General features: G+C 39.4%; 1 protein-coding gene across 1 annotated transcript; it reads left to right on the forward strand.

The window, feature by feature from the left end:
* Window positions 1-13,668: 13,668 nt before the first annotated feature.
* On the forward strand, window positions 13,669-14,625 carry LOC101400113 (vomeronasal type-1 receptor 4-like). The gene has a single exon (XM_004439032.3). The coding sequence runs from the start codon at window positions 13,684-13,686 to the stop codon at window positions 14,623-14,625; it is 942 nt and encodes a 313-aa protein (XP_004439089.3). The 5' UTR covers window positions 13,669-13,683.
* The last annotated feature ends 235 nt before the right edge of the window (window positions 14,626-14,860 follow it).

The raw sequence follows: 14,860 nt of genomic DNA on the forward strand, positions 1-14,860 counted from the left end.
ATCATGGCTTGTGTCATCATAACTCCAGTCTTCTCATGGCATTCTCCCTGTGTGCATGCCTGTCTCCAAATATTCCCTTTTTATAAGGACATCAGTCATTTGCATTAAGGGTGTACCCTACTCCAGGATGATCTCATTTTAACTAATTATATCTGTAATGACTCTATTTCCAAATAAGAACACATTCTGAGGTACTGGGAGTTAAGACTTCAACAAATTCATTTTGAGGAACCACAATCCATCCATAACAGAAGAGATATGTTGATGCTTTAAAAAAGGCATATTCAGAAAATATGGTTTTTCAAGATAATGAGAAAGAGGCCTAGAGAAGAGAAGAAAAAAGAAGGGAAGGGAAAACATCCATCTCTGACAAATACTGAGTATCAGGTGATATTCTATGTCCTCTCTTCCTGCCGAAATGCTATGTTTTTATAACTTGAAAACCTTTCCTTCTCTACCTCTGAGATACTGAGCCAAGAACAGACTGTGTTAGTTGTGTGTAGGTATGTTTGTGCGTGCATAGTACAATTTCAGATACATTCTCAATCTGCTTAAGAAGTAGGATATACCTCAGTGATGAAAATAGTTACATCTGGAGATGAAAATAGTATTGGTCATGGGTAATTTAAAGACTTTGATTTTACTTTGTGTTTAAATAGTTTACTCTTAAATTTGTTCCCATGTATATTAATTAAATTTTCCCAACATGACAAATTACCACCACTTTAGCAGCCTAACAATACACATTTTGTTTTCTTATATTTTTTACGCTGGAAATCTGGGGGACTTGGCTAAGTGTTCTGTAGAGAGGGTCACAAGCCTACATCGGCCAGCCTGGGCTCTATACTCAAACTCTGAGGGAGAATTCCAGGATCTTAAATTCTTGACAAGATTCATTTGCTTCTTACAGTTTCCTCATGTGCCCATCTACATCCTGTCTTCATAGCCAGTAAGAGTGTGTTAAATCCCTCATCATGTTTCAAATCTCTGACTTCTTTTACCCCATCTCTTTGCCTTCTCCTTCTTTGTTTTGTTTTTGTTTTTTGTGAGGAAGATCAGCCCTGAGCTAACATTCATGCTAATCCTCCTCTCTTTGCTGAGGAAGACCGGCTCTGAGCTAACATCTATTGCCAATCCTCCTCCTTTTTTTTTCCCCAAAGCCCCAGTAGATAGCTGTATGTCACACTTGCACATCCTTGTAGTTGCTGTATGTGGGATGTGGCCTCAGCATGGCCGGAGAAGCAGTGCGTCGGTGCGCACCCGGGATCCAAACCTGGGCCACCAGTAGCGGAGAGCGCGCACTTAATCGCTAAGCCGTGGGGCAGGCACTCTGCCTTCTCTATAGTACTTTGGGTCCAACAGATAATTGAGGACAATCTGCCTATTTTAAGTTCAGCTGATTAGTAACGTTGATTTTAACTACAGAATTCCTTTACTATGTAACATAACATTATCAGCTGGGTTATGTCACACTCATGGTTGGAAATTTGCCTATAGCATTATAAGACCAGTAAATTTGTTCCAATAAAAAATATTTTTAAACTATCAATATATCTACAAAACTATTGCCAATTCTTATATGAAAGAAGCAAAGGGGAATATGTCCTTAAAATTTTAGTTGTCTTACTATGTTTTATTTTTTTATGGTAAAGCTTACAAATATAAGCTTGTAAGAGCATGCAAATGTTAAAATAAAGTGTAGTACTAGAAATTGCACAATAAAGAAAGATATTTTCATCATGTCACTCTTGACACATAAAAATTCTGTTGGTGCTAAAGCTTTCCAACATGTAAGTGGGCCTTTTAAAGGGATGGTAAGACACTATTTTCCAACACTGAACTCTGGATACTAGTAAATAGCCTTTCTTGTTAGACCTGCTGTGTCTGGTCCTGTACACGGTAATGGAAAATAAAAGAGAAAATACTGTTGAATGTTGTTCACCTGAAATTTTAGCTTCTCTCCTCCACTGTAGATTCAATTAAAGGGGAACTCAGGAAAATTTTGTATAAAAAAGTTTTTTGCCTCTGAGGTGAAATTAGAAACCATAGGAAATGAAAACAAGTTATCAAAGAGATATCTGCAATCCCATGTTCATTGAGGTATTGTTTACAATAGCCAAGATATGGAAATAATCTAAAGGTGTGTCCATAGATGAATGGATAAAGAAGATGTGAGATGTAGATATATATAAAAATATAATGGAATATTATTCAGTCATGAGAAAGAAGGAAATCCTGCCACTTCTGACAACATGGATGGACCTTGAGGACATTACACTAAGTGAGATAACTCAGACAGGGAAAGACAAATACTGTATGATCTCAATCGTATGTGGAACATAAAAAAGCCAAACTCATAAAAACATAATAAAATTGTGGTTGCCAGGGGTGGGGTTTAGGAGAATAGGAGAGCTATTTTAGGGTACAAACTTGCAACTAGTAAACAAATAAGTCCTGGAGATCTAATACACAGTATAGTAAATATACACAACATCGTTGTATTATAGTTATCAAATTTGCTAAGAGTATAGATAACTATTTCAACCACAAAAATGTAATGATAAGTAGGTGATGTGTAGAGGTGCTACTGCTACAATGGTAATCATATTACAAGATATAAAAGAATCAAATCAACATGATGTACACTTTGAATTTACAAAATATTATATGTCAAATACATTTCAATAAAAAAGCAACCACAGGAGGCGGAGTCAAGATGGCGGCATAAGCAGACTCGGAACTCACCTCCTCCCATGGGCACAGCCAATTTACAACTACTCGTGGAAAAATTACCCCTGAGACAGAACTGAAAACTGGATAAGAGAAACTCCTGCAACAATGGACAATCCTAACTGAGGTGGAAGAGGCAGAGACTCCCTTCTGGAGAGGAAAAATGCCACCTTCACAAGCCGCCAGCTTCATGGCCGCAGGGAGCAGCTCACAGGTACGCAGCCTCCCTGGAGGAGCAGGGCCCTGAGCCGGGGAGCTGCCCCGCTGTGGGCATTTTGTGGACCCAGCACAATAGAGACCAGCAGCATAATATCTGACTTTGCCTGCTACTAAAACACTGGGGAGTACCCCCAGAAAACCCGGTTCACAAAGAAACTAAAACTGGCTCTTAAAGGGCCCACGCTCAAAATCACCCATTTCAGAAAGCATCCTAAAATCACCAGAAAGAAAGGTGCACAGTGCTTTGGTGACAAGAGACTCACCTAATAGGCCCTGAGTGCATCTCGGTGAGGGGTGAGACCTCTCCAGGGACTGGGTCATTGGCGGTGGCCATTGTTGTGGACTGGTGTGGGCGTGCTGACACAGGGTCTGCTAGCCCAGGGTCTGCTCCACCCGCTAGAGCACTGATTTAATCCAGCTCAGCCAGGGCAGGCAGCACACCCTAGAGACTGGCCCCACCCAACAACAAGCCCTCAGGCAACTTGTGGGCCTGCGTAGATTGGTGACTGGATTTTCTGCAGCCTGGCAACTGAGCCGACTTGAGCGGGGCAGGATGTGCACAAGGAGCGGGTGGAGAGTGTGGGGCGGTGGTGGAGTGTGTGGGGCTCCCGCCGTGGAGAGACTGGGTCCGCTTAGGGAGGTCGGGGCACGCACGTGGGGCAGGACTGTGTTGACTGTGTGTGTGGACCTGTGGGCAGCAGGGCTTGTCAGCTGCAGAAGACTTGTGCTTCTCAAAGACCCAAATAGGAGGTTTGCCCCACCTTCCAAAGCCTGAAACAATTGGGTGCTCCTGTGCCTGAGGCCAGCCCCACCCAGCTGCAATCCTCAGAGAGCTGACAAGAGACCTAATAGGCTAGAGGCTTACAGCAATTGTAAGGCCCTGAGCCTAACAACCTGCCATGGTGGGGGCCTACTCACTTAAAAGAAATACTGCAACACAAATGTGGTATTAGAACTTGCAGCCAACTGTGCTGGGGCTCCCCACACCTGATAAAGAGACTGAAGGGCACACAACAACTACATGCAGCTGAGCATTACAACGGCTGGCCAGGAGTATAACTCAGCCTCCCTGGGCACCTACAGAGAGAGCAAACAGGCCACAACAGAAGGACACACGTAGCCCACATAGGGGTCAACCCTGGAACATTGAGAACTGAGGGAAGCACACTGGAGCCTCCTAAGGCATCAGTTACATAAGGTCACCTATCCAAGAGCAGGAGATGTAGCTCACCTACCTAATACGTAGACACAAACACAGGGAAAGAGGCAAAATGAGGAGGCAAAAGAATATATTCCAAGTAAGGGAACAGGACAAAACCCCAGAAAAGGAACTAAGTGAAACAGAAATGAGCAACCTACCCAAGAGAGAGTTCAAATTAAGAGTGTTAAGGATGCTCACTGATCTGGGGAGAAGAATAGATGAACTCAGTGAGATTGTCAACAAAGAAATGGAAGATATAAAAAAGAACCAATCAGAAATGAAGAACACAATACTGGAAATGAAAAATTCATTAGAGGGACTCAAAAGCAGAGTAGAGGATACAGAAGAACGGATCTGTGAGCTGGACGAAAGATTAGAAGAAATTACCCAAGGTGAACAGGTAAAAGAGAAAAGAATTAAAAAGAGTGAGGACAGTCTAAGGGACCTCTGGGACAACATCAAGCACACTAACATCCGTGTTATAGGCGTCCCGGAAGGAGAAGAGCGAGACAAAGGGGCAGAGAATCTATTTCAAGAAATAATAGATGAAAACTTCCCTAACCTAAGGAAGGAAACAGACATCCAGGTACAGGAAGCACAGAGAGCCCCAAACAAGATAAACCCAAAGAGGCCTACACCAAGACACATCATAATCAAAATGTCCAGAATTAAAGATAAAGAGAGAATCCTAAAAGCCACAAGAGTATGTCAAGTTACATGCAAAGGAAACCCCATAAGGCTATCAGCTGACTTCTCAGCAGAAACCTTACAGGCTAGAAGAGAATGGCACGATATATTTAAAGTGCTAAAAGGAAAAAACTTACAGCCAAGAATACTCTACCCAGCAAGGTTATCATTCAAAATGGAAGGAGAGATCAAAATTTTCCCAGATAAGCAAAAATTAGAGGCGTTTGTCACCAAGAAACCAGTGCTACAAGAAATGTTAAAGGGACTGATTTAAGGGGAAAAGAGAAGATCACAAATAGGAAAAATTATCTATTTCCATGATTAGAACGTAATAGATACAAATGCACAAAAAAGTGGTTAGATATGATATCAAAAACATAAAAGGAGGGAGGAGGGGAGTTAAAGAGTACAGCTTTCAGACAGAGGTCAAACTAAAGTGACCATCAATTCTGTATAGAAGAAGAAAGGAACAGAGAAGGACTACTAAAACACTGAGAAAAAAAAAAGTTAAAAAATGGCAGTAAGTACATACTTATCAATAGCTACTTTAAACATCAATGGTCTAAATGCTCCAATTAAAAGGCATAGGGTGGCTGACTGGATAAAAAAACAAGACCCATATATACGCTGCATACAAGAGACACACTTAAGACCTAAAAACACTCACAAACTGAAAGTGAAGGGATGGAAAAGGATACTCCACGCAAATGGCAATGAAAAGAAAGCTGGGGTAGCAGTACTCATATCAGACAAAATAGACTTTAAAACAAAAACTGTAAAAAGAGACAAAGAAGGGCATTACATAATGATCAAGGGAACAATCCAACAAGAGGATATAACACTTGTAAATATCTACGCACCCAATGTAGGTGCACCCAAATATATAAAGCAATTATTAACAGACATAAAAAGAGAAATAGCCAGTAACACAATAATAGTAGGGGACTTTAACACTCCACTTACACCAACGGAGAGATCATCCAAACAGAAGATCAATAAGGAAACATTGGCCTTAAACCACACACCAGAACAGATGGACCTAGTAGATATATACAGAGCGTTCCATCCAAAAACCAAAGAATACACGTTCTTTTCAAATGCACATGGAACATTCTCCAGGGTTGATCACATATTAGGCCACAAAACAAGTCTCCATAAATTTAAGAAGATTGAAATAATACCAAGCATCTTTTCTGACCACAACAGTATGAAACTAGAAATCAACTATAGGAAGAAAATCAGAAAAGCCACAAATACGTGGAAATTAAACAAAATGTTACTGAACAACGACTGGGTTAACGAAGAAATCAAAGAAGAAATCAAAAAATACCTGGAGACAAATGAAAATGAAAATACGACATGCCAGAATTTATGGGATACAGCAAAAGCAGTTCTAAGAGGGAAGTTTATAGCAATACAGGCCTATCTCAACAAACAAGATAAATCTCAAATAAACAATCTAACAATGCACCTGAAGGAACTGGAAAAAGAAGAACAAACAAAGCCCAAAATCAGTAGAAGAAGGGAAATAATAAAAATCAGAGCAGAAATAAATGAAATAGAGACCAAAAAAACAATAGAAAAAATTAATAAAACCAAGAGCTGGTTCTTTGAAAAGATCAACAAAATTGACAAACCTTTAGCTAGACTCACCAAGAAAAAAGAGAGAAGGCACAAATAAGTAAAATCAGAAATGAAAGAGGAGAGGTTACAACAGACACCTCAGAAATACAAAAGATTATAAGAGAATACTATGAAAAGCTATATGCCAACCAATTCGACAATCTGGAAGAAATGGATAAATTCTTAGAATCATACAACCTTCCAAAACTGGATCAAGAAGAAGTAGAGAATTTGAATAGACCAATCACCAGTAAGGAGATCAAAACAGTAATCACAAACCTCCCCAAAAATAAAAGTCCAGGACCAGACGGCTTCCCTGGGGAATTCTACCAAACATTCAAAGAAGACTTAATACCTATCCTTCTCAAACTCTTCCAAAAAATTGAGGAAGGGGGGGAAGCTCCCTAACTCATTCTACGAAGCTGACATTGCCCTGATACCAAAAACAGACAAGGACAACACAAAAAAAGAAAATTACAGGCCAATATCTCTGATGAACATTGATGCAAAAATCCTCAACAAAATGCTAGCAAATCGCATACAACAATACGTTAAAAAGATTATACACCATGATCAAATGGGATTTATTCCAGGGATGCAGGGATGGTTTAACATTCGCAAATCAATCAACATAATACACCACATTAATAAAATGAAGAATAAAAATCACATGATCATCTCAATAGATGCAGAGAAAGCATTTGACAAGATACAGCATCCATTTATGATAAAAACTCTGAATAAAATGGGTACAGAAGGAAAGTACCTCAACATAATAAAGACCATATATGAGAAACCCACAGCTAATATCATCCTCAATGGTGAAAAACTGAAAGCTATCCCTCTAAGAACAGGAACCAGACAAGGATGCCCACTCTCACCACTCCTATTTAACATAGTACTGGAAGTCCTAGCCAGAGCAATCAGGCAAGAGAAAGACATAAAAGGGATCCAAATTGGAAAGGAAGAAGTGAAACTGTCACTATTTGCAGATGACATGATTTTATATATAGAAAACCCTAAAGAATCCACCAGAAAACTTTGAGAAGTAATAAACGAATATGGTAAAGTTGCAGGATACAAAATCAACATACAAAAATCAGTTGCATTTCTGTACACTAACAACGAAGTACCAGAAAGAGAAATTAAGAATACCATCCCATTTACAATTGCAACAAAAAGAATAAAATACCTAGGAATAAACTTAACCAAAGAGGTGAAAGATCTGTACACTGAAAACTATAAAACATTTCTGAAAGAAATTGAAGAAGACACAAAGAAATGGAAAGATATTCCATGCTCTTTGATTGGAAGAATTAACATAGTTAAGATGTGCATACTTCCTAAAGCCATCTATAGATTCAATGCAATCCCTATCAAAGTTCCAACAACATTTTTCACAGAAATAGAACAAAGAATCCTAAAATTTATATGGAACAACAAAAGACCCCGAATAGCTAAGGGAATCCTGAGAAAAAAGAACAAAGCTGGAGGTATCACACTCCCTGATTTCAAAATATTCTACAAAGCTATAGTAACCAAAACAGCATGGAACTGGCACAAAAACAGACACACTGATCAATGGAATAGAATCGAAAGCCCAGAAATAAACCCACACATCTAGGGACAGCTAATCTTTGACAAAGGAGCCAAGAACATACAATGGGGAAAAGAAAGTCTCTTCAACAAATGGTGTTGGGAAAACTGGGTACCCATATGCAAAAAAATGAAAGTAGACCCTTACCTTACACCATACACAAAAATTAACTCCAAATGGATTAAAGACTTGAATGTAAGACCTGAAACTGTGAAACTTCTAGAAGAAAACATAGGCAGTATGCTCTTCAACATCGGTCTTAGCAACATCTTTTCAAACACCACGTCTGACCGGGCAAGAGAAACAATAGAAACAATAAACAAGTGGGACTACATCAAACTAAAAAGCTTCTGCACAGCAAAGGAAACCATCAACAAAACGAAAAGACAACCTAACAATTGGGAGAAGATATTTGCAAACCATACTTCTGATAAGGGGTTAATCTCCAAAATATATAAAGAATTCATGCATCTCAACAACAAAAAAACTACCAACCCAATTAAAAAATGGGCAAAAGACCTGAACAGACATTTCTCCAAAGAAGATATACAGATGGCCAACAGACACATGAAAAGATGTTCAAAATCACTAACTATCAGGGAAATGCAAATGAAAACTACAATGAGATATCACCTCACGCCCATCAGAATGGCTATAATTAACAAGACAGGAAACAACATGTGTTGGAGAGGTTGTGGAGAGAAGGGAACACTCATGCACTACTGGTGGGAGTGCAAACTGGTGCAGTCACTATGGAAAACTGTATGGAGATTCCTCAAAAAGTCAAAGATAGAACTACCATAAGATCCAGCTATTCCACTGTTGGGTATTTATTCAAAGAACTTGAAAACACCGATTTGTAAAGGTACATGCACCCCTGTGTTCATTGCAGCGTTATTCACAATAGCCAAGACTTGGAAGCAACCTAAGTGCCCATCAAGGGACGAATGGATAAAGAAGCTGTGGTATATATACACAATGGAATACTACTCAGCCATAAGAAACGATGAAATCCAGCCATTTGTAACAACATGGATGGACATTGAGGGTATAACGCAAAGTGAAATAAGTCAGAGGGAGAAGGTCAAATACCGTATGATTTCCTTCATTAAGTAGTAGATAATAACAACAATAAACAAACACATAGGGACAGAGATTGGATTGGTGGTTACCAGAGGGGAAGGGGGGAGGGAGGAGGGTGAAAGGGATAATTTGGTACATGTGTGTGGTGATGGGTTGTAATTAGTATTTGGGTGGTGAACATGATGTAATCTGTGCAGAAATAGAAGTACAATGATGTACACCTGAAATTTTTACAATGTTATAAACCAATGTTACTACAATAAACAAAAAAATTAAAAAAAAAAAAAAAGCAACCACACATGACTGTTGTGATTTGATCACAAATGAGGGAATAGATGAATGAGAGAATCAATTAGTGGCCTCCCTTCTACCCTCTGCCACCTCCATCTCCCCTAGACCTCTCCATCCTCTCACTCTACCTCTGTTCCTCTGCTATATTCTTCATCTGTCCACCTGTGATCTTTAGACATCCACTAAAACTCCATGTGCTCTCACCTCCATCCAAGCCCTCTGCCTTCAATATTACACTCTCTACCTCCATCTTCTGACCTTTGTCACCTTGAACCCTCTGTGATCACTATTCCAGGGACCTTAGTCTAACCCTCCTCAGCCTTCACCACCTCTGCAAAGTCCATCAGCCACACCCTTCTTCCTCTTATCTTCTCTCTACATCCAATTCCAGAATCTCTTCCCATGCCCTCTGAATCCTATGCCCATGCACTCTCATTTGTCCTAGCCCTCAACTCCCAGGCATCATCAACACTCCAGGAACCCAATCTCCATCTTGCACCCATTACACCCAACTCTGTAATCCCTGACCCTTTCTCTTGGGTTCTTTGGCTCACTAAATCCACTGTCCTCTCCAGCTGTCTCACTGTCCTCTGCCCATTTGGCCTTCTTGTCCATGTCCATAGATTCGCCATCTCCTTTTCCTACATTCTATCCAACTTGGATTGTTATTCTCTACCCAGATCTGCCTACCCCATTTGAATTCACCTTCTCCCCACACCATGTTTTGTAAACCCACCAGTAACTGGCCTTTCCTCACTTTTACCCCTTAACTTCCCATCCCCATTAGCACTTCTGTTCTTGGGACCCTCTGCCCTCCCTAGGTCCCCAGATCCCAATATCCCCCCTACCTTCACTTCCCTGCACACTTGCTCTTTTATAGCCAACATTCCACTTTAATATTTCACCCTTTGCCTTTTCTCTCTCTGCCCACTTGCTTCCGCTGAACTCTCTACAACCCCAAGCACCCAGGATCTCTGCACTACCATTTATGTCTGATTTGTTCTGTGACTTATTCATACTCCACTCTATCACATACCCGCACACTGTCTCTCCCCCAAACACTCCAAGTTTTCCAGCATGTCTCACCATAAGATAGCAATGCTCACAGCACATTTGAAGTGCTGTGCATTATGATAAATATTGCCCTTGTGATTGTTGCAGGTTTAGGAAGACTATAAGGGGTAGGAAGGCCGTCCTTTTCAGGTATCCTGAAGTCTGGAGATACAACTATTCTTCTGTATAAGATCATGTTACTGAGATACACACATGCATGGTGACTGTGATTTTATGAAAATGTGTAATCATGATTTTAGGTGTTTGCATTTTTATTACTTACATATGTGAGAGTGATTTTTCATGTGTTAGATGTGTGTATTAATGTTTCTGAGTATGCAATTGAAATAGTGTGAGCATGGAAGTGACTATGTATGTGTATAATTATGTGGATGTGTGTGGCTCTATGTGTAGTATGTAACTGTCCATGTATGTTTGTGTTTGCATCTGTGTGTAAATGAGGAATTGTTTTTCTGTAAGATCATTTGTCCGCTATTATAGCTCTAACAAGTGACCCAAAAATTCTGTTTAATAGCATAGTGAACCTGGATCAAAGAAATGATTTGTGTGTAGGAAAATCAAAAGAATTAAATTTGCCTCATAATTTATATTTGTTTTTTTCTTGAGCCGCCAGAAATATATTTCTTAATTTAAAAATGAGTCATAGTTCCTTACTAAGAATATTGCAAAAAGCTGTAGAGGACTATGTTGAATATTTGATGGTATTGAATTAAATAAAAAGCATTGGCTTATCTGATAGTTACAAGAATGGTCTTGAATCTCCTCATTAAACAATCTGATAATGGTGTTTTCATTGTGAGGGGCTGTTTTAGAAGCTTCTCTTTCTTCTACAAATCTTAGTCTGCTTCTGCTTCCCATCACTAGTGAGGATCAGTACTGATAAAGCATAGTTTCCTAATAGTTGACATATTAACTGACATTCAGTTGTGCAAACCAGTGTAATGATATCTAATGTAAATTATTGGCATCATGTTCTTCTTGTTACTTGTATCTCTTTCCAAATCCTTCTCACATATTTTGACTCATTCCAGTTCTCTGTGCATAACTTAACTTATGGTATAGCTCAGTTAAGGAAATTAGGAGAGAGCTCACTTTTAAGTAAACCTTCTCAGAAGCAGAACATTCTGTGGGACAAACATACTCATCATCAGTCCTTCACATGTCAGACCTAAGTATGTTCTGCTCTCCTCCATGTGAGCCCCTGTCTGCCTGCAGGGATCATGGAAAAGTAAGTCTCTCACAAACACCCTAATAGTCTCTTAAGAGATGCTAGTTAGAAACTTGTAGTTGTTCTTGATAATTAGCACCTGGGAAAAAGTTTTCAAAAATATTCTGGGCTCCCAAGCCTGTTACTGCCAATGCTGCTACAGGTGAAATGATAATTGCAGTTCTGAGGGGAGGTGAGGTCACAGAATCACAAACTCATATCTCAGGGTCTAGCTACCTCTGTCACACATGTACCAACTACTTTGACAATCAGGCTGAGCCCACCATCCAAGCAGCAGGAAAAATGTGGTGGGTTTCCTCTATGTTCATCTGAGAGGTAGGATCTGTAAGGGAAGAAGTTGTATCAGGAGTCGACGTAAGTGAACATATTGGACAAAGGGAATCTTTTGTGTATGAAGCTTGTCTAGTAGCAAAGCTACAGAGGGAAGTGGAATAAATCCTGAGGCCTGAGCTGAGATAGTATAGAGAGATGGGGTCCTAGACCTTCCACCAATTCCTGATGTCTCCTTATGTAATCCTCACTGACAGTGAGTGTTGTAGTTTAATCTAAGGGATAATTAAATCTGATTTTTAATGTGTTTAAGAACTATCCAGAGTCCATTCACTGTTCAGCCTACTTTACGGGAACCGTAGACATAATTTTCAGGTTTCTAGAGGTGCACCAATAATACCTCCATTCTTGTAATAAAGAGCAGTATAAACCTACAGAAATCATCTGATACTGTGCAGAAACAGTGTGTCTAATAACAGTTGCTGAAATAGAATTGTTTTCTCTAACTTTGGGTGTATAAAATGCTTAATAGATTTAATAATTGTGTCTCTATTGATTACGGAGAGACTTTTCCCACTTGAAGCTATGGAAGCAATATTTGAGAAAAACATGATTTTACAAATTTCAGACAACATTTTTAGGCTCAATTATATCTTGTGATATTTCTGCTGTTTTTAAGTACTATATTACCAATCAAAAAATGTATGTCATTTATACATTACACCCGTTTTTGCCTTAACATTGCCTGTTGCATGTGTGTCTTGTATTTTAATATAATTCCCAAAACTTGTCTCAGTGTTAATAATTTTATTTCAGTTGTTAATAAATGGACATGTACATGATATGAAATTAGTAATAATTGGTTTCTATTGTACACTGTTCATCAGGCATCAGTGATTCCGGTCTCATAGTTCCTGAGACTCAGGCCATTGTACCGTGGTTCCTGAGATAAAAGCAAATAAGTCTTTCTGTTGCCATCCTAATGGTGAGGCATTCTTGCATTCACTAAAGCCAACTTGTCCTGGGGAAGGATCCTGCAGTTGTATATTGTAAACAGGGCATCTACATTTTATTAAGATCTCTAAAGCTCTATTCAAAATTTATATTTGCCTATAGAATAAGTCTTCATAAATAAGTGGAAACGTGTTATTACTGAAATTAAAAAATAAAATACCACCAATCTAAATTGAAATGACAAGGTTCAAAACCAAAAGTTAATTTAGATCTGGCTTATTTGAAGAACACAGCTAATTAGTATTTTAGTATATTCTGGATTATATGCAGTATCTTTGTTGCTTGCCCAGCCAGATTCAAATCTCCACTCTGGCCCTAACCAGTAAGTGATTTTAGAGGAAACACTTGATCTCTCTGTGCCTGTGTTGTCTTCCTCTTTATAAGGAATGTAATAGTGCCTGCCTCATGGATTTGCAAAAGATAAAGAAGGATATCACCTTAATAGCAGTGATTCATACATTGCAAGTGTGCTTTAATGGTTATACTTTCAACTCCTGGAAACCTCCAAAGCACCGAAAAACTTTATGTAATTACATCAAAGTAGGAACTATTAGTAAGTGGAGAATATTGGATTTCAGTTGACATGATCCGTGTGGTCCCTGCCTCCTATTCCCCTGCAGGATCTTCTAGCTCAGAAGACAAATATCAGTCTTTGAGAATTGAAGGATGGCTGTTGGAGATTTGGCTGTAGGAATGGTCTTCTTATTACAGACTATATTCGGAATCCTGGGGAATTTCTCTCTTCTTTACCATTATCTCTTCCTTTATTTCACTGGGTCTAGGCTAAGATCCACAGATGTGATTGTCAGGAACCTGATTGTAGCCAACTTATTGGTCTTGTTCTCTAGTGGAATCCCCTATACAATGTCATCTTTCGGGCGGTATCAAGTCTTCACTGATTTTGGATGCAGATTTTTTCCCTATGTTCGAGGAGTGGGCAGAGGTGTTTCCATTGGCACCACCTGCCTTTTGAGCGTGGTCCAGGCCATCATGATCAGCCCCAGGAACTCCAAGTGGGCAGAGCTTAAAGTGAAAACTCTCAAGTGCATTGTCCCCACAATTTTCATGTGTTGGATCCTCCACATGCTGGTAAGTGTCATTTATCCTATGTTTCTGGCTAGCAATTGGAGCAACAAAAACATCACAAACCAAAAAGCATTCGGATATTGCTCTTCTGTTCGTCATGACAAAACCAGTGACTCATTATATGCAGCATTGCTATCATTCCCTGATGTTTTCTGTTTGGTGCTCATGATCTGGGCCAGCAGCTCCATGGTTTTCACCCTGTTCAGGCACAAGCAAAGGGTCCAACACCTTCATAGGACCAATGTCTCCTCCAGATCCTCCCCTGAGTCCAGAGCTACCAAAACCATCCTTCTCCTGGTGAGCACTTTTGTCTATTTTTACACCCTTTCTTCCATCTCTCATGTGTGTTTGTCTCTTTTTAACAATCCCCACCAGTTTCTCTTAAACATCACTTCAGTAATCACTCTGTGCTTCCCAACTGTCAGCCCCTTTCTACTCATGTGCCGTGACTCCAGTGTATCCAGGCTCTGCTTTGCCAATATAAGGAATACAAAATACCCTAATCTTATGAGAAATATGTGAATTCTACATATTTGCACAATATTCATTTGGTAATTCACTTGTTACGTTCAAAGTTTTAGGTACAATTACGAGTGGCTGACCAGAGAATGTAAATAGGACATGCTGAGCATCTTTTTCAAAGTGAACAGTAAGTCACAATAGTAATCATAATGAAATACTATATTAGTATCATGTAAATACTTATGTGAATGAAGTTTTACTAATGCTATCTGTGGAGAAGTTCAGAATTTATGCA

This window comes from Ceratotherium simum, chromosome 33 (assembly GCF_057802395.1).
Source record: "Ceratotherium simum simum isolate JZ-2026a chromosome 33, ASM5780239v1, whole genome shotgun sequence".
Classification (NCBI taxonomy): Eukaryota; Metazoa; Chordata; class Mammalia; order Perissodactyla; family Rhinocerotidae; genus Ceratotherium; species Ceratotherium simum.